The sequence below is a fragment of the Danio rerio genome, chromosome 13 (genome assembly GCF_049306965.1).
Source record: "Danio rerio strain Tuebingen ecotype United States chromosome 13, GRCz12tu, whole genome shotgun sequence".
Lineage (NCBI taxonomy): Eukaryota > Metazoa > Chordata > Actinopteri > Cypriniformes > Danionidae > Danio > Danio rerio.
This window is the reverse complement of record NC_133188.1, coordinates 11,324,959-11,350,308: the sequence shown is the minus strand read 5'-3', so window position 1 is coordinate 11,350,308 and position 25,350 is coordinate 11,324,959. Positions and strand designations below refer to the sequence as shown.

The 25,350-nt window shown below is 36.3% G+C and overlaps 1 protein-coding gene across 2 annotated transcripts in view; it reads right to left on the bottom strand.

The window, feature by feature from the left end:
• The window catches only part of lrpprc (leucine-rich pentatricopeptide repeat containing), a 124,211-nt gene that overhangs the window by 5,219 nt on the left and 93,642 nt on the right, over positions 1-25,350 (bottom strand). For both annotated transcript variants that reach the window (XR_012388563.1, NM_001142592.1), the window contains exons 31-37: positions 21,958-22,046; positions 21,673-21,874; positions 13,706-13,836; positions 10,780-10,895; positions 7,114-7,188; positions 6,848-6,932; positions 3,460-3,602 (exon numbers count right to left, since the gene is read on the bottom strand). Coding sequence is in view for 1 of the 2 variants with exons in the window: in NM_001142592.1 (NP_001136064.1) it covers positions 3,460-3,602; positions 6,848-6,932; positions 7,114-7,188; positions 10,780-10,895; positions 13,706-13,836; positions 21,673-21,874; positions 21,958-22,046 (841 nt within the window). In the remaining variant the exon portion in view is untranslated. The remainder of the gene's footprint in view (positions 1-3,459; positions 3,603-6,847; positions 6,933-7,113; positions 7,189-10,779; positions 10,896-13,705; positions 13,837-21,672; positions 21,875-21,957; positions 22,047-25,350) is intronic.

The following is a 25,350-nucleotide window of genomic DNA, read 5'->3' as shown; positions in this document are numbered from 1 at the left end:
TCAGCAATACAGTTCTAACATTTACAACGTGTTTAGACACAATTCTTTGAATTCCCTTCATCCAGACTTGAAGTAAATCAGAAGATTTAGAAATCCAGAGATCCATCTTTTAGAGATTATATTGCACCTCTCAATTTTTCAGTAGAATTGTACTTAGAGTGAATGTTGTGTTGTTTTTCCTGTCAAAACCATTTTGTTTTTGTGTATTTTTTCCTGCCCTCAGGGCCAAACTAATAACAAGCACACGGTCCAAACAATCCACCGCTCACGTTTTATCTTACAAACCGTATTAATTCACAAATAACACATTTACTCGCTCGCCCTCCTGTAATTAAGCGGCACCGGTGCCTGTAAACATCTATTTTTGGACGGTGAGTGCTTTTAGAAGATTACCATTTCTTCAACAATGTATATTCCCTTATTAATGGGGTAATTAAAGTCGATAAATAACAGCAGCTGTGTGTGAGAAGTGAGGCCAGATGCGAGCGGCTCCTCAAATCTCTCCTTATCGCCTCTCTCAGGAGACTCTTTGTACTGTGGTATTAGCGGCGGCGGCGGGACGGAGTGCTACCTGAGATTGCTTTGTGAGGACTTGAAAGGTGCACTGAGGGGGAAGGGGTTTGTAGATGGACGACAGTTAGCTAGAACTGGCTGTTCAGAAACATGCAGTGTGTTTTTGACAGGAACTATGGTACAGTAGAAGTAGAGGAACAGCATTTCAGAAGAGCAGGTGACATGAAACTGAACTCAATTTAAGCTTCAGCTACTTTCAAAATGGTTTGTGCTCATAACATTCCATATTGTTTGCACACAGCATGTGCAGTTCATAAAGATGTTTGTGTTTTGAGTCATACTGGTCAAGTAAATGTCTAAATTAGTCTTAAAAAAAGTTTCAAGGCAAAAGTGTCCGCCAAAGGTGCAATTATTAGACATAAAAAAACTGTATTGTTACAAAAAATTACATCATAATTTCATTTAATATTGTTATATTTTTTTTAACTTCTTTCAGATTTCCACAGTTAGTTAGTTGTTTAATCTCATTTACAAGCACAATAGCATATTTAAGGCTGCTGTGTGGGCTATTTCTGTCGGTTCGCATCCCGTCCCTTTGCGCCCCCTGGTGGCTCATTCACAAACTGCGGTCATACACTAAAAACAAAGCGGCTCCTATTTCAAACGGCGGCGGTATATGACGCGGCGGTAATAGTCACTTTGAACTCTCACCTACTGTATATGCTAGTATTTGTTTTTACTTTTACTTTAAAACCTTTGAACCAGGATTCATTTATAATCACTGAACAACTATTGTAGTGTTTATTAATAGTATACATTATAAATCTATTTCTACTGTATATATTTCTACACACACACTACCTGACAAAAGTCTTATTGCCTTTTCAAGTTTTAGGAACAACAAATAATAACTTGACTAGTTGATCATTTGGTATCAAAAGTGGCTTATTTGAAAGGCCTCTTGATTACTCTTATTTTACCTAAATAAAATATGATCATGCCTTGATTTTTTATTATTTAATTAGGAAAGTAAGGTCTGACAAAAGTGTTGTCACTTAACAGAAATAATGTCCAGTATAGAATATGAAGTCATGGTGCAGTGGAAAAATAATTGATATTATGTATGACTGCCATGAGCTTGGAGGACTGCATCCATACATCTCTGCAATGACTCGAATAACTTATTAATAAAGTCATCTGAAATGGCAAAGAAAGTCTTCTTGCAGGACTCCTACTGTTCATCTAGATTTTTTGGATTCATCTTCAATGCCTCCTCCATTTTACCCCAGGCATACTCAATAATGTTCATATCTGGTGACTGTGCTGGCCAATCCTGAAGCACCTTGACCTTCTTTGATTCCGGAAACTTTGATGTGGAGGCTGAAGTACAGTATGAGAAGCAGCGCTATCCTGCTGAAGAATTTGCGCTTTTCTGTGGTTTGTAATGTAATGGGCAGCAAAAATGTCTTGATAGGCTGTTGATGTTGTTATGCACTCTGCAGATCTCTCGCACACCCCATACTGACTGTAACGCCAAACCATGATTTTTCCTTCACCAAACTTGACTGATTTCTCAGAGAATCTTGGGTCTTCTGCTGTATTTGTGATGATTGAGATGCAGTTCAACAGATGACTTATCGGAAAAATCTACCTTCTGCCACTTTTAAAAATGATCGACTAGGCAGGTAAGGGTAATTAGGCAAGTTATTGTATAATGATGGTTTGTTCTGTATCGAAAAAAAAATGCTTAAAGGGGCTAATAACTTTTACCTTAAAATGGTGTTTAAAAAATTAAAAACAGCTTTTATTCTAGCTGAAATAAAACAAATTAGACTTTCTCCAGAAGAAAAAATATTATCAGACATACTGTGAAAATTTCCTTGCTCTGTTAAACATCATTTGGGAAATATTTAAAAAAGAAAACAATTCAAAGGGTGGCTAATCATTCTAAAATCAACTGTATATATAAATATATATATATATATATATATATATATATATATATATATATATATATATATATATATATATATATATATATATATATATATATATATATATATATATATGAATGATGAAAAACAATTGTTTTTTTGTGTTTGTTAATTACTTTTGAATATTAAATATTTATTTTTGCAGTTTACCTATTCTTGTATTTTAAAAGGGCTGAAATAAAATTACTTTGATTTATTATTTATAAATTTAAAATATATCTTATTAAATGTATATGTGCTTTTTAATGTTTGTAAAAGGCATTAATACTTAATATCAATATTTTTTGACAACACTAAGATCATCAATAAATATGCATACTGAAATATTTAAAATGATACAATCTTGCGTCTGGCTTTGCTCGCACTTTTCTCAGCAGAAGGGAGATGATTAATTATTAATGATTGTAAGATTTTAACATTTGTCTTAATCAGAAATCGCACTCATTTAGCTTTTTTTGTAGTTCATTGACTTTTAGACTTATTGACTGCTGACATACCTGGTGTAAACAATATATGGTTTAGCTATGTTTTCCAATTTGAGTTCATTTGCATACTTTTAAAGTTGTGGAATTTGTTCCCTACAGTATTGAATATCAATATTTTATCATGTATTAAATATCCAGCATCGTGACAACACTATTATTCATGTATTACAATATGTTCGCATGAATAAAATAAATCACAGTAGCAAATAATTAAGTATTACATTATTTTTCTACATATTTAACAGGCTTTTAATATCTTGCAACAAACATTTTAGTGTTCAAAGTTCTCTCCCTATTTAAGTTGAGTTATACTTTATTGTTATTACTTTCAGAAAATTTGTCTTTGACTCAATGTACTTACAAGAATAACATTAATAATATTACATAACAAATGTAATATTAATATTAATAATAATGACAAGGTCATGCTCAATGTGTATTAAGTGTTAGTTGATGTGGATGATTACCGCAGGCTCTTCGAAGGGAACGGGTTCTCCAGAATCTCTGTATAGTTTAGCCAGTCTCTTGAGCGTCAACTCATCAATCCTCACCCCCTCGACCTGCATGCGCTCATACAGAGCCTTCGCTGAGGCCAGATCCTGATCCAAACCTGAGAAGAAGGGAAAAAAAAAAGCTCTGTTAAACATCCTGCACCCATCAGACCTCATCAAATAGTGATGCAGTAGAGAAGTACTGAAACGTGTCAAACTTCTCACGGTAGGCTGGATACAGAGTAGCCCCTCATTAGGGAACATGTGTTTGTATTAGCAAGCGTGCCTCCTGTGAGTTACTAAATGTGTTCTGCTTGTTGCATTTTTAATTGTCTGACTATTAAATTCATAGGTTTGCTACAGTGAAGCGGATCAAACAGGCTAATGTTCACAGTGTGTAGCATGTAGCTGTTAGCATACCGCAAGAAATGTAACATTATTTACAAGATTGTTGCCTTTAATCCAAAGAGTCTCTAAATGATCTGTGCATGTGCTGAACAATAGTGTTTGTACACACTATTCAATAGAGTATTTAATATGACTTGAAACACTGTGTGCTAACTACTAACATGCTAACATTCCAAACTAAAAGTATTATCTTTTAAATGTTTTTTTATTTATTTTATTTAATACAAGTATTCATTAGAAAGTAGGAGTTTTTGTTTTCCATACATCCTAGTACATATTGTAGCTGCAGAAGTGTTAAGCTTAAAATAGGACAAATATCCAAACTCTGTTGAATTTTTTATTTTTTTTTTGTGCGAGATGCTAATCATCTAATCCGATTTAATGAATTATGCTAAGCTAAGATAAAAGTGCTCCTACCAGTCGCAGAGATCGGCTGAACTGATTGTAAAAAAGGAAAATTCAACTGTTTACTAGGAGACTAGAGTGTTTCTTTACAATAATATACTTATGTTTGTGAATTGTGGGGACATATCTTAGGTTTTGCCTGTTTTTAAACTATTAAAACAGTATTTTTCTATCGGCCTATACCATAAATCTACCTCAAAGCCTAAGCCTCACAGCAAACTGTGCATTACTTGAGATTCCAAGGTGCATTACATAAGATTCCAAGGTATGTTATTCCCAGTTAACAACCTCTAAACAACGCAGGATCACCTGGAAACTTCAAATCACCTTGACCGTCAGTGAATATGTTCAATTCCATATATTTGCATCCACATTTATTTGTGTCTGCTTGTCACACTGTGGTGTTTTTGACTGGTTTGGGCTGTTTGTTGCTGTCTTGTGAATAAATAAAATGTAGCCACGTACTGAATGTTTTACTCAGCCAGCTTTGAGTTTTTAACTGTTTGGAGCCATCTTGTGACTGAATAATACGCAAGTTAGTGCAATGTTATACTCCATCAGCTGTTTTTGTGTTTGTCAGCTTTGCGTTAAATTACATTCAAAGACTTAATAAACTATTATGGCTCAGAACAATGTTTTGTGTCTTAGTTTTATGTTTTGTGGCAAGTAGCCATTTTTATTTGTGATAAGCAGAATAGAGCATATCCAGCCCCAGCCATACCACCTTGCAACCCGAGACCGGTTACTCACTTAAGCTAAGCAGGGCTAAGCCTGGTCAGTACCTGGATGGGACACATGGGAAAACTAAATTGTTGTTGGAAGTGGTGTTAGTGAAGCCAGCAGGGGTCACTCAACCTGCGGTCTGTATAGTGAAGGGGACACTATAGTGTCATTAGCTATGTTTCCATCCAAAAATGCGAATGAACTTTATGCGCAAAACTGGAATATCACATAAAAGATGTGCGAATAAGGCAGCATTTCCATCCAACGAGTCACAAAGAACAAAATCGCCACTTCCTGACTAACTGGTGCCAAATATCAACAATAAAAACAGAATTTGCTGCAGCAGGAGAAGCTGTGTCAATCTTTTCTTCATCTAATAAATAACTTGCAGGCAATCCTGATACGAAGTGAACACGCTGTGGCGTTTGAAGGTGTCAGACGCAGATCACAGGCGCTCTTGATTCTAGAGGTCATTAAAAACATAACACTAATACTTAAACGGTAAGGCATTTTAGAATAATCAAAACAACAGTTCAAATGGTTTACAGTGTGCTCAGCTTTCTGGTTTGTCCATTTACAAACATTTTCATCATCACATTCACTCTTATAACAAAATCACATGACCTTTTTTAATGTGTGGTTTCAAATTTGTGCGGTAAAAGTGTTTCCATCGTAGTTTATGCGCATATTTTCTTATTGAATAAAATATCTTATCCTACACTATGTTTTTTATGCGCATTTTCAAAATTTATGCTAAACATAGCTAGTGAGTGGCGTCTTTTGGATGAGCTTTTAAACTGAGGTCCTGACTGTCTGTGGTCATTAAAAATCCCATGGCACTTCTCGTAAAGAATAGGGGTGTACACCCGGTGCCGTGGCCAAATTTTCTTCATCGGCCCTTACTCATCATGGCCTCCTAATCATTCCCATTCACTGAATAGGCTCTATCACTGTCTCTCCACTCCACCAATAGCTGGTCTATGGCCATACACAATAACTGCGCTATATAAATACACATTACATTACATATCCAGGACAGTTGTTTTTTACAGAATAAAGCCCATCATTCTTATACAAATTTATTCTGGGATAACAACCTCTTGGACGTACTTTATCTCTTACATTTCAAATAAGTTTTATATTTAAATATTTAAAAAATGTAACAAAATAAAGGTAAATAATTACATAATTTAAGCCTGAATCTCACAAGATCTTTCAGAAATCATAATAATATACTGATCTGGCGACACTAAAGTGCATTTTTTACAGGATCCAAACTACAATAATATTATTTAAATACATCTTTAAATTATTTTTAATAATTGTTTTTATACATTTCTGAATTGTTAGCATAACAACTACCAACATCCTTCAGAAATCATCCAAATATGCTGATTTCATGCTCAAGAAACTATTATTAATGACTAAAATAAGTTGTACAGCTTATTATTTTTCTTTTCAGGATCAAAACTGCAATTTTATTATTTCAATTAAAATTGTATATTATGAAATATTATTTTAGTTCTATTTTTTTAAGTATCATATTAATATATTAAATGGTAAAATAAAAAAAAATATATATTATTTGTTAATTTCTCTCAAATCCCATCACCATAAATCATATGATCTGTCAGAAATCATTTTAATATGCTGATTTGATGCTATTATCAACAACTCAGAGATAAGTGGTACATCTTTGTTTTTTGTGGACACAGATTTTCCTTAAACCCTTAACTTCAAATGTTTTGTAACAACATTTATACTGCCACATTGGACCACCGATGCACAGTTCTGTACTGTAAATCCCCCTGCCAAATGGTGGTCTTACCATGGCATTTCATCAGCTGCGAATAAATATCCTCCTTCTCTCGAATGTCAGGAATCAGTTCCATAAGACTCATGACTTTAGCAGCCTGCAAAAAGACAATCAACCATCATTATTCATAAACAACTTCAAGCTATTAATTCAGTATTTATTAATTAATTCACATACTATGTCCCCATTTAGTGCAACATTCTCCTCCTCCGATCAAAACTCATGCATAAATTAAACAAAAAGCATGGACTATATAAAAACAAACAGCTTCTGTTTACCTGTCCGGGCTGCTGGGACGCTCGTAACACATAGGAGAACAGTAAGTCCTTCTGCTCGCCGACAGCCGCACAGCGCTAAAGCAATCAGAGAAACACAAGAGACCTCAAAACTCTCAACACAAACATTTATCGCATATCAAAACGCCTGAGCGTGTTCACAGTATCTGCCCTTGAGCAAAACATAACCCTTGCCATTTACTTGAATCCACACAGCAGGCAGTAAAAATACGGAGCATACAGAGGTGTGTGTGTGTACAACAGCATGACGGGAACGTGTGTTTTTGAGCGTATCCATCTTCCATTTCATCCTTTAGCACTCAGCGCAGTGCTCTATAGTTGAGGGTTAATTATACAGCTAATAGGGGAGTCAGGCAAATAACCACTTATTTCTTTATGAAAATTAAAATGTACAGTGTCCGCCCAATTTAAAGTACAATTATCTACACTTAGCCGTATAAAGGCTTTGAATTGCATCGGCGTGCTCCTGAGCTTTCAAGCGTCGGTGTGCAATTTCCACACTCTTTAATCAGGACAATATAACGCAAGTTAAACGAAGGCACGGTGAATTTCTGGAAGGGTAAACGAGGCTGTACAGAAACTGTAGGGCTCGGAGGCTCAATAACCTTGAGACCGTTTTTGTTAGAAAGGCAATGTTAGCAGGTATGAATGGATCGGGCATTTTATGGATATTCTGGCAATCTTTAAAGCAAGCAAGGACAAAACTGTACATTGGTAATTTATATCGCATGCATTTGTGGTACGGTATAATGGGCATTTTTAAAATCATGGAATATTGAAGCACTTACGATGCAAGTGAACCATTTAAGCACAGAACTGTGAAGCTCATATTATAGATAGAAGTATGAGAGAAAAATGATGGAAAAAGTACTGAAGCTTTTTATCATAGTATTCAATTACGAGTCCTTCTAACAGATTTATTCTTAAAAAATAGGCACAAGAAATTATTAACTACATTTATTAATAAGGAAATATTTATAAAAGGCAAAAAATTTGAATACTATAAAAAGTAATTTTGCGAGATATAGCATCTTTAGATAATTACGGAAAAATCTGGAATTTTAGTTCAATATTTTAAAGGCTTAGCTTTCTCAAAAATTTAAAGAGCCCCTATAATGGGTTTTTGAAAATGACCTCACATACAGCGTGCAACACAGTAGAGGTCTGCATTCCCACGGCTGTTGTGGACGAGAGAGGGCCGTCTAGCAATATCGCTCCCGACTCCCGAGCGAGCGAGCACGCTTATGTGTTAGTGAATGAGACAGTGCGATGCTGTGCTAAGCTTGTTTGTTGCTCTGTGTGTGTGTGTGAGAGTGTTTGTGTGTGCGCGCGAATGAGAGAGAGAGCTTTGTCTGTGTGTGTGTGCTTGGTGTTTATGTGTGTGTGTTTATACAGACAGGTTTTCTGTTTTGTCCCCCAAAAGCTTCACAGGTTTAGAACATCAGAGTGAGTAGACGATTTTTTAGGAATAATTTTTGGGTGGACGATTCACTCAAAATACAAATTCTTTTATCATTTACTCACCTTACACTTTTTATCAAACAAGTTTCATTCTTCAAGGCAATAGAAGATATTTGTATGTTAGTAAGAACATTAGCAACCATGCAGTTCATGGAAGCCATAGTTTTTAATAGTACCTTTTTTACAGAAGCCAATGTGTCAAGGGCTTAGAGTTGGCATGGATAGAAGGGATGCGTCTCTACTAATACCCAACAATTATTGAAATGTCCCTGCCAATAATTTAATCACCTTCAAAGTAAAGTAATGCTCCGTCAACCCTTAGTAACCTAGACATGCAGAAAGGGTTAAATCACATTTTCTTTTCAGGTCCTCCCTCCCACAAAACAAGAACAGTGTGATTAGCTAGGACTATTAATGCTGTTGAATGTGAGAAGCAGCAAAACAATAAATTTTTCCAGTTCTCCTTCACTGTAAGGTGTGGACAACTTTTCAAAGAGTCTAGTTTTTCAAGTCAAGTTCACTTGGAGTCCACCTTAACAATAATAACGAAGGCTGTGTAATAATTGAAATTCAGTTTCGATTTTGACTTTCATGATTATGAAAAATGATAATCAGGATAAAATGGTTAAATTGTGTCACATGCCACTCTAAATCTCTCTACATTCATACCTCCTCAAAGCCAGATTGGAGTTAAATCATGTAAATTGACTTTTGCAGCATGGGCTGTATTTTATTAGTTGTTTTTCATTTTATTAAGTGTTTAAAAGCCTTTAATCATGTTTTTAAAAACATGAAAGCGAATCTGTGCTGTTCTATGCATGCACTATAGAGATGCATGTCCCCACCATTGTCAAGAGCAAATCTACACCCTTGCAATGTGTACCATCAACTGTCTGGTTACCAACATTCTGCTCAGTATCTTCTTCTGTGTTCAAATTAGGGCTGCAGCTACTGATAATTGTAATAATCCATTAATATACCACTGTAATTGATTGATTAACTGATTAATCAGATGAGGTTTTTTCCATTTTCTTTGAGGGGTTTGTGACTGAAATGCAACAGAGCAGTAAAGATTGTATAAAAGCTAATCGCAGGCACACACTTTATGTTGCTTATTGCAATAAACATATAAGCTACTGCACTATATTCTACATTTAAATGATGGATTTAACTAATAATATAATTGAAGGATAAATTAAAAACAAGCTACATATTGCATGTTAATTAAAATATTATAATGAGAAAATTAAATAATCATTTTACAAGCAGGAAGCGAAGCATTAAATGTATAAGTTTTTAAACAAAGCATCGATTACTACAAATTTCATCGATTAATTTTTGCAATTAAAAAGTTAAACAGTTCAATTACAAATTGAAGCCCTAGTTCAAATGATAACACACAACTTCTGCATGTGTAAATAAATAATATCATCTTATATACATTACACATTTGTATTCAATGTCTATGTTGCTTTAAAAAAAAGTCTGTACTTCTTCTAACGGAAAACGTCATCTCGTCTTGTTAGTATGTGTGTGAAACTGCTGGACCGCCCTGCGCTTCCTCTGGGTTCAGTGGCAATGAGGTCGCATTACAAGCCAGTCGTGAAGGCTGTATGTGTGTCTGTGCATCTGCTGAATTAAAAGCCAAGGGGCCTGGGAGGCTTTTAAGCGGCTGCTATATTAAAATGAACAAAGCGCCTTCATAACAATCAGAGCAATTAAAACTACAGTCCAGCAGCTTCACTCTTGAGACTTGGCAACTCTGATGCCATTCTGACACCTATAACAACTGAACGTGCTGATCTAAAACTTCAAGTAAAAAAAAAAAACATCTTTGGATATTTAGCATTCCATCTCAGGAAAGCTTCTTGTTATTTTAACATCTCAAAGGATTTGACTCGCTCTCGGGTTTAGCGGTAGCTTAATGCAGACATTTTTGTTCCTCAACACACTAAAGTGCTTTTCCAAAGAGGGAAAAGGGAAGATCTTGCTAGTACAAGTCAATCTAAGCGCATAAAAAGCAGTGGATGATTAAAATATGAGAAAGCGAGAGGTCAAAAGGAGCGGCGATCACTTGTGGCGGAATTGTAGTTAGCAAAAGGGTCAGCTGGCTTCAAAACTAACTCAAAATACATTCAGCAAGGTCACAAAGTCCTCTTGCATTTCTGGGTTTGTGAGAGACTGTACCTGCAGAAGGAATTTGGCTTCTTCTGTCCTGCCCGTGTCCACGTAAACCAGGAAGAGGTCAGTAGCCGCTCTGTAGGAGGCAAACTGATTGCAGAGCCGTTCCGCCATGGCACTCACTGGACGCAGAGAGAGATGTCAATCAATCACAAGCGTACAGCGGTGATTACTGTGTTACAACACATCAGTGGGCTGCTGTAATGTTTCTCCTAACATAACTCAAGTCAGTTTAGAAGAACCCAAAAACACTGGTTGTGTAAAAGTGTGCATCAGTTGTGTCTGTTCGACTTTAGGAGTCCTTGAATGAGTTTTAAGTCAAGCAGTGCATCTGAAGGCTGTTGTGCTAGAGAATTTGTTATTCTTGAGGTGAACAATTAATCTTTGCAGCTTAATTCACTGAATTTATTTGAGTTTTGGTAATCTTCAATCAAATTTGACCATTTGCTACCCTTTTACTCTTAGTTTGCTACAAGAAAATGATGCTCAAAAAGAAAATGATGGCATTACTCGATATTGTTTTTCTGTCAGAACTACATCAACATTCTGAAATAACGATTTAGGACACTTTCAGTTGACATAAACTTCTAATAAAGATAAATTTAACGTTTTAAGTTGCTGCGGTTTAAAAAGCTCATATTTTGGATTTCAGGATGTGAGTTCCTTAACTGACAGTCACCTCAGTCCTGTAAGCATTTACTTTAAAGGGCATTTATTTTAGATCTTAGATTTAAGTCTGAGTCTTTAAAAAGTGTCTGTAAAGTTTTAGCTCAAAATACCCATCAGACTATTTATTATATCTTTTTGCATCTGGGAAATTTGAGCTGTCAGGACATTTTAGCTGTTTTTGTTGCCTGTGCCTTTAACCTCTAAGGGCTTGAGTGTCCACATATGTGGACAGCACATTTGAGCTCTTAAGTGGCTATTTAAAATACTTTAAATGTTTTATATTTTGTTCCAGACATGCAGTGTCATCCTGCAACTGTTTTGCAGCATATGAAATGTCCCAAACACTATTTTTAACTGTCCAAAATGGGCAAAGATGTTGTCTTTGCTCTGTGATAGTCAAAGAAAGTTAAAAAAAAAATTCCATGTTATAAATACATAAAAAAACAGTCAGGAAAAAGTTTTATGTAAATTCGAACCACGATTCCACATATGAACATCATTCTTTTCTAAAAGTATATCATATGAAAAGAGGACTTAGGTTTTCATTCTAATTAGGTCCCAATAAACCCAAATAGCAAAGAGAAATAAAAAATGCATGTAAAAAACACTTTGGGACTTAAGAGGTTAACGCAAATAAGCTAGTTCTCTCCATCCACCATTTTCACGTGCGAGTCAGAGTCACAGAGATCTCTCTGTATTTCTCTGATGCGTGTAGCCTTTGTGTAGATAAAAAGCATAGTGACAGACAAGAATGAAGCAGACCTGCCTTACTAAAGTGAGATCTTTCCAGATGGTTATTTGATATATTTGTTGTGCACACACATAGACAATTAGCTTTGCACTGTTTTTGCAGGGAAAATTTGTTAGGATACACATTAATATCCACTGCTGTATGGACATCCATTGTGTTAATGTACAAAACAAACCTGATGTAATATCCACAAACTGGGAATGAAGCTTCTTCTTTTATAATTGTACTGACACTATGCGGCTGTGGTGATGAATTACGTAGCAATTTTAACATCTCTATTACAATTCGGTGAGCAGGGAAAGCACACTCCTATGTCACGTTGTAGTGGGCTTCAAAGTGGGAGGTACTTGGGTCATATTTTACCATCAGGAAAATAAAAAACAAAGAGACTTATCGTCTTTCTATTCCTCCAATATGACCCACCAACCCACAGTTCTGTCCAAACAGCAACAAAATTTAAAAATACAAAATGATTTTCAACATCGTGCCCTTTAAAATAAGTAAGGATGATCGAACCAGGTCACTGCTCTCTGCTGAATACTAAAGGCAGGGATGATTGAACGGGACTGGCACAAGTTGGTGAGAACAATTTCATTAATCAAGAATGAAAACTGGAGGAGCTTCAAATATGATCAGATACTGTTGTAGTTTTTACCATGAATGATAAATGACGCTGCTCATTTGCCAATTAGAAAATAAATAAAAATATATCTCACCAAATTAATAATCATCGATAGATGAAAAATGTAAACTTGAATTGTCAATATATTAAAATACATTTGTGAAAGACTATCTTGAAGTGTTCTAATAGTTGTTAATTGTTCTTGATGGGACTGACTAAAATCAGAAATGTAAGCTTTTTTATTTGTATTTTGTTTATTAAAGGTATAGTTCACCCAAAAATCTAAATCTAGTGATTATTTACTCACCCTTTAGTTGTTTCAAAGCTTCAAGAGTTCATTTCTTCTGCTGAAGACAAAAGATGATATTTTGATAGAAGATTAAAATCTGTAACCATCGTCTTCCATAGTATGACTTGCATTGTTTTTCCTACTATAGGAGTCATGGTTACAGGTATTCAGTGTTCTTCAAAATATCTTCTTTTGAGTTCAAGAAAAGAAAGAAATTCTTGAAGGTTTTGAACCACTAGGAGAGTAAATAGTGAGTCAATTTTCTTTTTGGGTGAACTATCCCTTTAAGTGACCCTTTTCACGGTCACAAAAAAGTGCAGAAATGATATTGGACAATTACAATTCAGGACAGTAGATCAACTTATCACAGGTGGAGTGCCCAGTCTTAAATGGTGCATATAACATTACAGCAGCAATAAGATTCCACTATCAATTTTTTAGGGTACACAGACATTCCTTTTTGAGTATGTCAATACAACATTCTAGAATTTTTGTAGAGTTTGCCGATTTGCTCACTAAGTGAGGCCCAGTAAAAAAAAAAAAATAAATAGGTGGTGTGTGTATGTGTGTGTGTGTGTGTGTGTGTGTGTGTGAAACTTACATTTATCCATTGCGGCATCATTATTAGCGTTTAAAACTTTCCGGAAGACGTGAGCAATACTGTTGTTCTGCCTCTCAGTGTTCTCGGTGTAAAAGGTTTGCAACATGTCCACTGCACTGTCCACGTCTCCACTGCAGAGAGAGAGAGAGAGAGAGAGAGAGAGAGAGAGAGAGAGAGAGAAAGAGAGAGAGAGAGAGAGAGAAAGAAAGACCTTTTAAAGACAAACTTATTCGACCACCAGTCACATTAAAAAGCATGACCATCCAGCATCGTGAAGTGCTTTAATGCAGATTCTTTCCTCATTAGAGACTTCTCAGTTTGACCGTCTTTATATTTTAATTTTGAAGTCAGAAATAAAGTGCAACATTCAACCTTTAAAATATATAGATTTTTCTGTTACATATGCAAATAACAATAACAACAATTATATTTTAGCTTTTGAAATTGTACTGTGACTAAAGAGCTTGCACATACTGATGGATTAAGCATTACAAAGATACAAGAATGTATAAAAAATTAAAGTAATGTGGCACAAACATTAGTGTGCTGATGTACAATAACTTTATATAGGTAAATACAATAATATATAAGCATTAGTAGATTAGTAGTGCAGATATAGGGTAATTAGGCAAGTTATTATGTAACGATGTTTTGTTCTGTAGACTATCGAAAAAAATATAGCTTAAAAGGGCTAATAATTTTGACCTAATAAAGGATTTTAAAAAGTTAAAAACTGCTTTATTTCTAGCCGAAATAAAACAAATAAAACTTTCTTTAAAAGAAAAAATATTATCAGACATACTGTGAAAATTTCCATGCTCTGTAAAACATAATTTGGGAAATATTTAAAAAATAAAATAAATTCAATGCAGGGATAATATTTCTGACTTCAACTTTATATCTGTATTAATGGCAAGAATAAATAAAACTCCTAATCCATGTAAAAGTAGTTACGTTTTTACAAATGTTAGGACTCACAAATATATATTAACATTTTAAAATATTGATTTATTCAAAACACTAATATCTTAGAGAGGCATGAAACTAATGTTGATGCTCCAACTATAACGAGAGGGGTCTGGATGCAGATCTGGTGCAGTGCAATCTAAGCTGCATCCAATGCTTTTTATTAGGCTCACCTAACACCACCCCTCACCGTGACGTCACTAGCTCCATTTGAGTGCATTGTGTCTGACATTGTATCGCTGAGTGATGCAATGTCAACTTGCATCATAAAGGCTGCATCCAGATACTATTGACTATAACAGGCGACCATTGAAATTCTTGGAAACATTTTCAAGCGTCTCCTGCAGGTTTCATCAAGTTAAATTTAGATTTGTTTTTAAGAACCTATTAAGACCATTAGGAATGATATTTTAGGCTTACACAGGGTTAAAGAAAAACAGCAGTTGAGTTGTATCTCTGCAATAAAAAATAATGTTTTACTGTGATGTATTGTTGGTTATTGTATGGACATTGGCTTGATTGAACAGATTTACTTAGATAAAGCAAAATTACGACCTGGGGCCAGTCTTCAGAAGTGAATTACTCAATTAGCTGGATTTGATTATTGGCGATTTGATCTGCAATCTGCACTTCGAAATAAAAGTACAAAGACTGTCACAGGGTGGTTCTCCACAAGGTGTTCAAAGAGAGCCTTTATTAATATGGATTTTTTAGATACAAACGCGTACGATTTAAGGTACCAAATTTAGTACAATTTGTGTATGATAATAGACACGCACATAGCCTATAAGACAGTTGTTGTTTTTTTAAATAATAATTTATGCATGTACATGTTTTGACAGCTAATATGATGGTGATTTGATGCTTCGCAAAAGTTGCAACCACCTTTACTAATATCAAAATACTTTGATGCAAAAGTAATATAACAGCCAGTTATAAAGAAATTTGAATAGGCTACTATAACAAAAAAAAATCCTAAATGTAAGACTAAATAAACTGTTAAATACTCTTGACATGAAGTGTAAAGCCTGCAGCTCAAAACAAAGGTGTGAAGTTATTTTACAGTTTACTACGAATTGGATGTAAATTTGCTCACATAGATAATTTAAATTATTCAGATGATGTCATTATGTTGCTGTGCTGTGCCAATCATTGCATTGCTGATCAGAATTGAGGATCCATAAATCTGTCCTTCACAACACACGCAGTGATCTCAGATCAACAGCACATGCAGCGATCTCAGATCAGTTCATCTGATTTGCAAACTTGTTTGACGAACCACATTAGCCAGAGATTAGTTATCAAGATTAAAAGATCCAAGACCTCCCAAGTCATCTTAGATCATTTAAGCAAAGTATGCAGAACCTGTTTAAAATTATTCAACCACTTAAACTCTGCTGCTATTTGGGGATTTCCGCCTAGATTTTGCCTACCTAAATTTAAAAGCTTCCCAAATCCATATAAAGAGGTGTAAATGCAAAAATTTGGTATCATTTTAAAGAAAACCCTTTGAATTTTCATAAAACACTATTGAAAGTGTTTAAAATAACTGTCGTATAAATAAATGTCGTCTGTGTTATAATAAACACCTAAAAAAAGAGGTGCTTTTTGTATTTTTTTATAAATATCAAATTTGAAAGTGTACCTTTTAGGTTCTGTGTGGTCTAGCGTGCTGTAATTAATTTTGGTGGTTCCTGCACATGTCTGTAATCATAGGAAAAAAGGCAAAGGTCTCTACCATAATCTATGCAAAAGTTATTGCATTCCAACTGATGAGAGGTGCTGTAAAAGCCACAGAGACGGATCCATGTTTACATATTTCACTATTCTTTTGTTTGATCAAACATAATTCACTGTGTTTGGACCACATCAGACATATAAAAGGATTACTTATGCACATCACCTCAAAAACAGAGGAGAATGGCCCTGAAGGGCAGCATAAGGTGAGAGATGACAGCTGTCTGTGCTATCTGGGGCTGCTTATTGATCATGAATGTATTGTTTACATTTCTGTGCCATGGAAACACCACAATTCATTCAACAACTGTTTGGCATATGAATATAATTCAGTAAAAAGAACTGTATGAGCACAGGCAAGAGCTTTCATTTGAGCTATAACTTGTACATGTGTCATATAAAAAAAATATGAAAATGAACCAATGTAAAATACCCAGCTCGGGTATCCAAAATACTGTGTACTTAAGTGTAAATAACTTTTATACAGTAGAATAAAAACCAAATTGATGCATGATTGCATAAAATATAGATTCTACACTTTCAAACGACACCACTTACAGGGGTCTGGTGCAACCCTAGCCCTTTAAATCTGAAAGCGAAAGTCGATGGTGTCATGGACCCGGTACCGAGTCCACAGAGTTTAAGTGGTTAATACCTACAACACAATATTTTAGTGAATTTGTAAAGCCTAACATTTTAAGTTATTGAAATTTAAGACATTTAAAGCTTTTTATGACCCAGCGGACATGAAGTTCTTAGGAAATACACACGTTTTTGAAAACCCGTTGTTCATTTCTGTAATTCTGTAAAATTCAAAGACTTATTCGAACACTTCCAAAACAGTTTAAGCTTCTTTCATCCGTTGAACACAAAAAAATATATACTAAAGAATGGTGGAAAAATATAGTATTTTTGTTTCTACTATGGATGTTCAATGGCTGCTTTTCCCCAAAATTTTCAGAATATCTTGTATCATGTTCAACAGAAGAAAGAAATCCAGAAATGTTAAGAACCAGAAGAAGTTGGGTAACTAAAAGCCAGCAAATGGTCATGTAAAAAAATTTCCATTCGATTTCTGCCTCCCCCGACCTTCATTTGCAGAACAGTAAGTGCATAAAACTTTCATGGCCTGCATTAATATTTGCATCCCAGCCACAGATTGTCATTCCCCACCATTCCCAAAGTCTAGAGACAGCATAGGACAGCGGAAGAGCAAAGCGTTCCTAATGGCTGATTGTGCATCTACGTCCTGTCGGGGGTGAACTCTGACCTCCCGGCGGACCTGAGCAACACTGACACGTGTGCTGTGTGCAACTGAGCCAAACTGACTGGTTAAGAGGCGAGACGGGGCTCCGGAACTCGGCCACCACATTAGTGCGGCCCATTGTGAATTATTCAGAATACAAAGTCATAGCCATCACAGCAGATCTGAGCCTTTAATAATAATGTGGGGAAGAGAGAGAACGGAGGAAAGGTACGATACGATGAAAGAACAGGAAGATGAAATTGAGGTGCGAGAAAAGGCCGCTCCCTTGTATTACAACAAACCTTTGACGACACCAATTTTAAGTCAAGGTTAAAGCTCTAAAAGGTCACATTTCATGGTATTTACCAAAAACAAAGCCGGTTTGTTGCTCTTTTCATGAATTTGTTTGCTCACAAAAAAGAAGTTTATGCAGACAGAATCTAATCTCGCCCGCCAGACAGTCTGCTAGCGTTGAGTTTTTAGAAATGCAGAGCGTGTGGTTCAGAGTTTCCGAGATAACAATAAGTCTGTAATCAAGTCTTTGTCAATCACAATCTTAACCTCCATGTCATCTGCTTTCCTCAAGCCGTCAGGTATGTGGTGCTGAATTTTGCTGCATTTCATTTAACTGCGCATCCACTTTAAAAACATCTGACTGACTGCTCATTTTTAGTATTGTGAGCCTTGCTCGAGTGGCAAAGAGACTTGTAGTTGTATTATAGGGAATGGCAATGCTGACATGATAACAGGGCATTTTGGTAGTTGACAGGGCGTCGAGGTCATTATTTCTTCATCCCCAATCATTTCAGGTACATCAACAGTGCACATTTTCGATGTCTTCCTTAAACTGGAAATGCAATGTGCAATTTTAGCATGAAAACCTGAATACATTTAGAAAGATTGACATATTTCTATGGTAGTAGGAACTAGTGTAGAAGTGCAAGTACACAACTGAATGAAAGTCTGGACATTTTACTTTTTTAAAAATCTAATGCTTTAAAAAAAGGAAAGAAAATAAACATTTGGAATTAAATTAAATAGTTAGATCACTCAAAAATAAAACTTATCTTAGTATTTACCCCCATTTGTTGTTGCACAACCTCCAAGAACTTCATTTCTTTTAAGAAAAAAAATTCAGATTTTTGAAATTAAATCAGAGAGCTCTCTCATCCTCCATAACAGCAAGGTTCCAGAGATGTTCAAAGTGCAGAAAAATATCATAAAACATCATCAAAATAGACCATATACCATTTCCAGTTTAATCGGTAGAATTATTAAGCTATGAGAATACTTTTGTGTGCACATAAAACAATAATAATGACTTATTCAATAGACTTTCCTCAGTGTCAGTAAAGTCAAAGACTATAGAATATACAAGAGGTGCCACTCATATAGTTTTGAATGGGAAAGTGTAATGGTCAATATGGTGAATGAAGCCCCGCCTACTAATAAGGGAGCCAATCATTGATCGATCCAGACTTATGTTTCTATAGGAGAGAACTCAGACCAGACCTGTGCTTTTGCGACAGTTTGGTGGTCAACAAACGCACTGGAATCGCAGCAAATACTTGCATCACAGACATAAGAAATATATCAAATAAAGCCTGCAATCTGTGCTTTTAAAGAGCCCCTATTATACATGAAATAGGGTCATATTTTGGTTGTAAAAGTCTCCAACAACAGTCTAGTATGCATGCAAGGTCAAAAAACACTTAAATGGTCTTATAATCTGCATTTATTTTTACCTAATTATCCCAGCGCCTCCCATATGAATCATTCAGTGATTTCTTTGTTCCCAAACCCCTCCTTAGCGTGAAGCTAATCTGCGCTGATTGGACCAATGACAGCGTGCTGCGATTGGTCGACACTGACAGCCTTCAGCGCGAGACAGAGTGAAATGCCCAGCAGCTAATCAACAATATAGAAGTAGTCACAGTGCATTTAGAAATGAGACTTATGAGACAGTTGCTGTTTAACCTTATTGGAGATTCAAAATATTTAATGTGATCATAAGCTTGGCAAACAGTTTAGGAGAATTTGATGTTTCCCCATTCAACAGAACGCCAGAGCATACCGCCCAAAAACATGCCTTACAGCAGGCATGTCCAAACTCGGTCCTGGAGGGCCGGTGTCCTGTAAAGTTTAGTTCTAACCATTTCCAATCAGACACACCTGGGCTAGCTATTCAAGCTCTTACTAGGCTTTCTAGAAACATCCTGCAGGTGTGTTGAAGCAAGTTGGAGCTAAAATCTACAGGACACCGGCCCTCCAGGACCAAGTTTGGACACCCCTGCCTTACAGGGACTTTGGTATAGTGCACACTCTCACGTGTCATGCTCCGCCACACTGCTGATGTATACCTTGCATGCGCTAGTGCTGTGCTTCAAACAGAGAAAAATGGGTTTGGGCATCCAGGGCATGCATCAGTGCCTAGAGCTTGTGAATGCTCACCCTATACTGACACTAAGGAGAAGAAAATGTTGAATTATTCTCAAAATGATATATTTACAAAATTATTCTTGTAGCTTGACAATAGCAAGAATGTTTTAGCCATTTTTATGAATGAGGGAGCTCTAAATTATAAATTAAATCTAAAAAATCTTATTTTAGGGCAACACAGTGAGTAGCGATGTCACCTCACAGCAAGATGGTTGCTAGTTCGAGCCTTGGCTGGCTCAGTTGGCATTTCTGTGTGGAGATTGCATGTTCTTTCCGTGTTCACATGGGTTTCCTGCGGGAGCTCCAGTTTTCCACAAAAATCCAAAGACATGTACTATAGGTGAATTGAATGAACTAAATTGTATGTAGTGTATGTGTGTGTGAATGCGAGTGTATGGGTGTTTCCCAGCGATAGGTTGCAGCTGAAAGGGCATCCGCTGCGTAAAACATGCTGGATAAGTTGGGGATTCATTCCACTGTGGCAAACCCCTGATTAATAAAAATTAACGAAGCCAAAAAGAAAACGAATGACTGAATATCTTATTTTGAGTTGAACAAAGGAACAAAGGTCTCAGGGGTCTGAAACAACATGAGGGTGAGTAGTTAATAACAATTTTTATTTTTGGGTGAACTAACCCTTCAACTTATTAGCCTAAACAAAAAATCATGATTTCCATCAAAACATTAAGGCAGGGGTGCTCAACCAGTTCTTGTAGATCTACCTTCCTGCATAGTTCAGCTTCTACCCTGACCGAACACACCTGAACCAATTAACAAGGACCTGAACAGCACTTGATAATTACAGGCAGGTGTGTTTGATGTAGGTTGCAACTGAAATCTGTAGGAAGGTCGATCTCCAGGAACAGGGTTGGCCACCCCTGCATTAAGGCGTAACTCTTTTCAGTGCTTATAACAGGGATGTCCAAGCTCGGTCCTTGAGGGTCAGTGTCCTGCTGAGTTAAGCTGCAACTTGCTTCAACACACCTGCAAGGAAGTCTCTAGTATGTCTTGTACGCTTGATTAGATCATTCAGGTGTGTTTGATTAGGGTTGGAGCTAAACTCTCTAGGACACTGGCCCTACAGGACCAAGTTTGGACACCCCTGGCTTATAACATCTAAAAATGTTTTTTGATCACAAAATCTTCATATTAAAACAAATTCTGAAGGTTTTAAGCGACACTAAAGACCTGAGTAATTGTTTCTATCAATTCGTATTTTCTATCACATGAATAAATTAGATTTTAAAATACAATAAAAAAAAATAAAATAAAACTTTTAAACAAAATTATTCTCTCACTATATCACAGTTTTTTTTTTTAGGATTTATTTAGAATCAAATGAATGTAGCCTACTTTGGTTGGTAAAAGGAACATCCTTCATTAAAAATCATAGTACCACTGGACTGACAATATATTTCCAGAGCATAAATTGTAACTCAAAATGCTCAGAATGACTACAAATAATGTTTTTTTTTCATTACATTTCAAGCCATTTGAGGTGACAGAGGCATAAACGGTGCAAGACAACTTACGTGATCATGAGAAATAACAGTGATACTTTCATCGGCAAGAAACTTACTTGTTTAAAAGAGCAAGAGCTGTATTGTTGACAAATAACATATTGGACAGATTGAAGGAGCCAAAAGCTTTCGTCATGGCCTCCACCTCCTGGATATCCTTTAGATTTCCCTCATCAGCGAGACCCTGAACCAGTCGAGTGATGGCCAATTGACTGGGCATCTGGTCAGCCTTTAACATATCCCGAAGAACCTGCACAGAATCTAAGACCAGGAGGAGATTGTGTGGTCAAGTTTAACAGAAGTAAAGCTGGGAAGAAACCTTGGTGTACTCAAGTCCAACTCACCTTTCATCTGGCATTTCTTCACATGAGAGATTATGAGTAGGTTGTTGGCCACGTCACTTAAAATGAATGACGGAATATGACCGACAGCACTGAGAAGACAAAAAGAGTTTTAGTTGAACCCAACTGTAGTTTGAGAACTGTAGTCGTGTTTATGAATAAAACATCATGTTGTTGTTATATATGGGTGTTGATGCCGAGAGCCATTTCTTCACTGTGGACATCGTGAAATTGTGTGCATGCATGTGTGTGAGACTCAATAAATCCTACAAATCTGGATGCTCCCTCGACCGTCCGTTTTCGTCACTTAAACCTCAATCAAAGTCTTCTTTTTTTATAACCCTCACTGACCAGATTAATCCGGTCGCCCCAATTGAGCATCAGCCGCCGTTTCTTATCTCCAGCGTGAGCCGCCAACAGTCGCTCATATACGGCAGATTGGCCCAGCGACCAGAGTCAGAGTTACTCTTATCAATCCTAAGAAAATCCTCGTGTCCTTTTCCTTACTCTCGCCTGGTCCTCTAAGTGCTGGACAATCCCATCTCTCGCTTCTCTCTTCCATCCCCAATCCTCTTAATCTGGTCTTAAAGAAGCTGCTGGCCAAACCAATGTAGAGCCAAACATCTGCTTGCATTCTACCACACACACCTTTTAAGTAATAAACAACAAACATGGTTTTATTATAATGAAACAATTATTTAGATAAATTTTGAGATTTTAGTCTATATAGCAGGCTTGCTGTTTGATCTTGGTGTGGTATGCTGCTGATAATTTGTTCTATACAGGAGGAGAAAATTATTAGCCATCCTTTTCTCAATATTGATAAAGTGCTGCTTAATGCAGAGATTTTTTCTCAAAATAATTTTAAACATAATAGTTTTAATAACAAATTTCCATTAACTAATTAGAAACGTTTTTTCTTTGCTGCGATGACAGTACGAGATATCGTTACTTATTTTGCGAGATTCTAGTATTTAGCTTAAAGGATTCAATTCAATTCAGCTTTATTTGTATAGCGCTTTTACAATGTAGATTGTGTCAAAGCAGCTTCACATAAATGGTCATAGTAACTGGAACAGTGTGGTTCAGTAACTGGAACAGTGTGGTTCAGGTTTTAGTGTTTAAGTTCAGTTCAGTTCAGTTTAGCTCAGTTCAGTGTGATTTAATCATTACTGAGAGTTCAAACACTGAAGAGCCAATTCATCGATGCGTAGCTCTACCAATCCTGAACCATGCGAGGCAGTGGTGACAGCGGAGAGGGAAAAAAACTTCACCTGATGGGAGTGAAGAAAAAAAAAACCTTGAGAGAACCAGACTCAGTTGGGCACGACCATTTTAATTTCTCCGCTGACCAAAAGCCTTGTGCAGAGCTTCATTTGCCGTGGTTTAGGCTGGAAGATGGCCTCAGCGAAGACTCGTCTGTCCCTGGAGCGTCGCTGGAATCAGACTCATGTTCTCCACTCCCCACGACCATCAGCGCATCATAAAACCCCCACAAAACATGAGGAGACTGGGGATCAGGCACGTGCACACATAGGGCTCAACCAGTGCAGTGCACATGCCCTTTTTAGTCTTGGATAGAAAGTGCCCTTCCAAAATGATCCAAAGTGTCCTCGCGACACACCCTCCCTCCCCTCCTTCAGTAGGCGCGCGACAACACCGCTCGAGAATTTCGCTGATTTCTGCAGATTTTTAGCCCATTATTAATTCTGTTTTTTAACTTGAGTAAATGTGTAAATCTGAATTTATTTCGTTTTTATTCAGTAATTTATTTCTTTTTATTTAATATATTAAGGGTTTAATTATGATACTCCGCTGGATACTCCCAAAATAATTCCGCAGAAATCCGCAGATTTTTTACCAAAATTCTCCGCAGAAATAGCAAAAAACGTTCGCAGATTCCGTCTGGCCCTGGCTATGGTGCGTTAATATTAATATACAAAAGTTTAATATTAGCGCATCTGAAAAAAAGCATAGGGAAAAGAGTGTGTGGCTTTTGGGGAAAAAGTGTAATCTAGTGTTTTATAAATGCTTCATATTAAGAGCTGTAAAAAAAAAAGACTAGTAAGAGTAAGAGACAGTTGACATTTATAGACAACTGTGATGCTGACAGAGTTCATGTGTTTTATACATAATATCTTCCTTAGAACGCAACTTACAATACATTAGCCCCTTTCACACATTGATACCGGTAAATATCTGGAAAATTTCCGGAACGACTTTACCGGTAAATTTAAAAAAACTGCTGTTCACACAGGCGAGGACGTTACGGAAATTTTCCGGAAAAGAGCATTCACACATCCATTCCAAAATACCGGTAAATTCTGACATCATTCACCACAAATGAGCTTTAAATGGCTGCGCTTGTATTTGTAAACATTTGACTAAATTACAAACTCTGTGGATGATCAATATTGTGAACAACTTTCGCAGGATCACTTTCGCATGTCGAGATGTTCATAATATGTGCGTGTGCAGGCGCTCACAGGCTGTTTCACAGGCACACGCAAAGCTTGAAGGTAAACAAACAACGGCTTATCATAAGCATCTCATCGATGATTATTTACACAGTTGGCATCAAGAAGAACATATAAACGTGATCTGACTAACATCTAGCAGCTAAATGTGTCTGGAAAAATATTCAAAGGCTTTTATTCTCACAAACCGTGCGGACGTAAATGCGTCTGACTGTTGTGATTGGCTAAAGCAGACGTCTCACGTCAGCACGTTCTAGACGTGCACGCGCTTATTATGGCAATCTTCCTTCTGCACTCACACAGCGCAGCATTCCGGCAAATTGCCGGTAATGTTACAACTTCTCTTTCCGGAAAATAGTCAGAACGAATTTACCGGTATTTTCAAAAAGGACCTGTTCACACATACAACGGAAAGGTCTGTATGTGTGAAAGGGGCTATTGTCTATCTGTAATTAGGTCTGTGCAATATGGCAAAAAAAAAAGTTTGACCGATTCACGATTACGATTTTTTAAAATTGTGTAACTAGTAAATTTAAACATTACAACAACATGACTGAAGTAACATTCGCTTTATAAGTAACTTGAAAAACCATCTGGTTAAGGAACTCTATTTTTAATGGCCATGCCATACATAAATTGGTCAACAAGGTGTGAATAAATGTTAAACTAATTCACGAGTTAAATATCGTTGCAGAAGATTTAATATATATATATATATATATATATATATATATATATATATATATATATATATATATATATATATATATATATATATATATATATATATATATATGTGTGTGTAAATATTGCAGTTGCAGGAATACAGAGGTATTTTTTGCAAGTTTTGCTGAGCCTGGGAAAGGTCAGCTGTCAGCTCGGCTTTGACTTTGTCTTCTTCTGATTGAATGACAGGTTG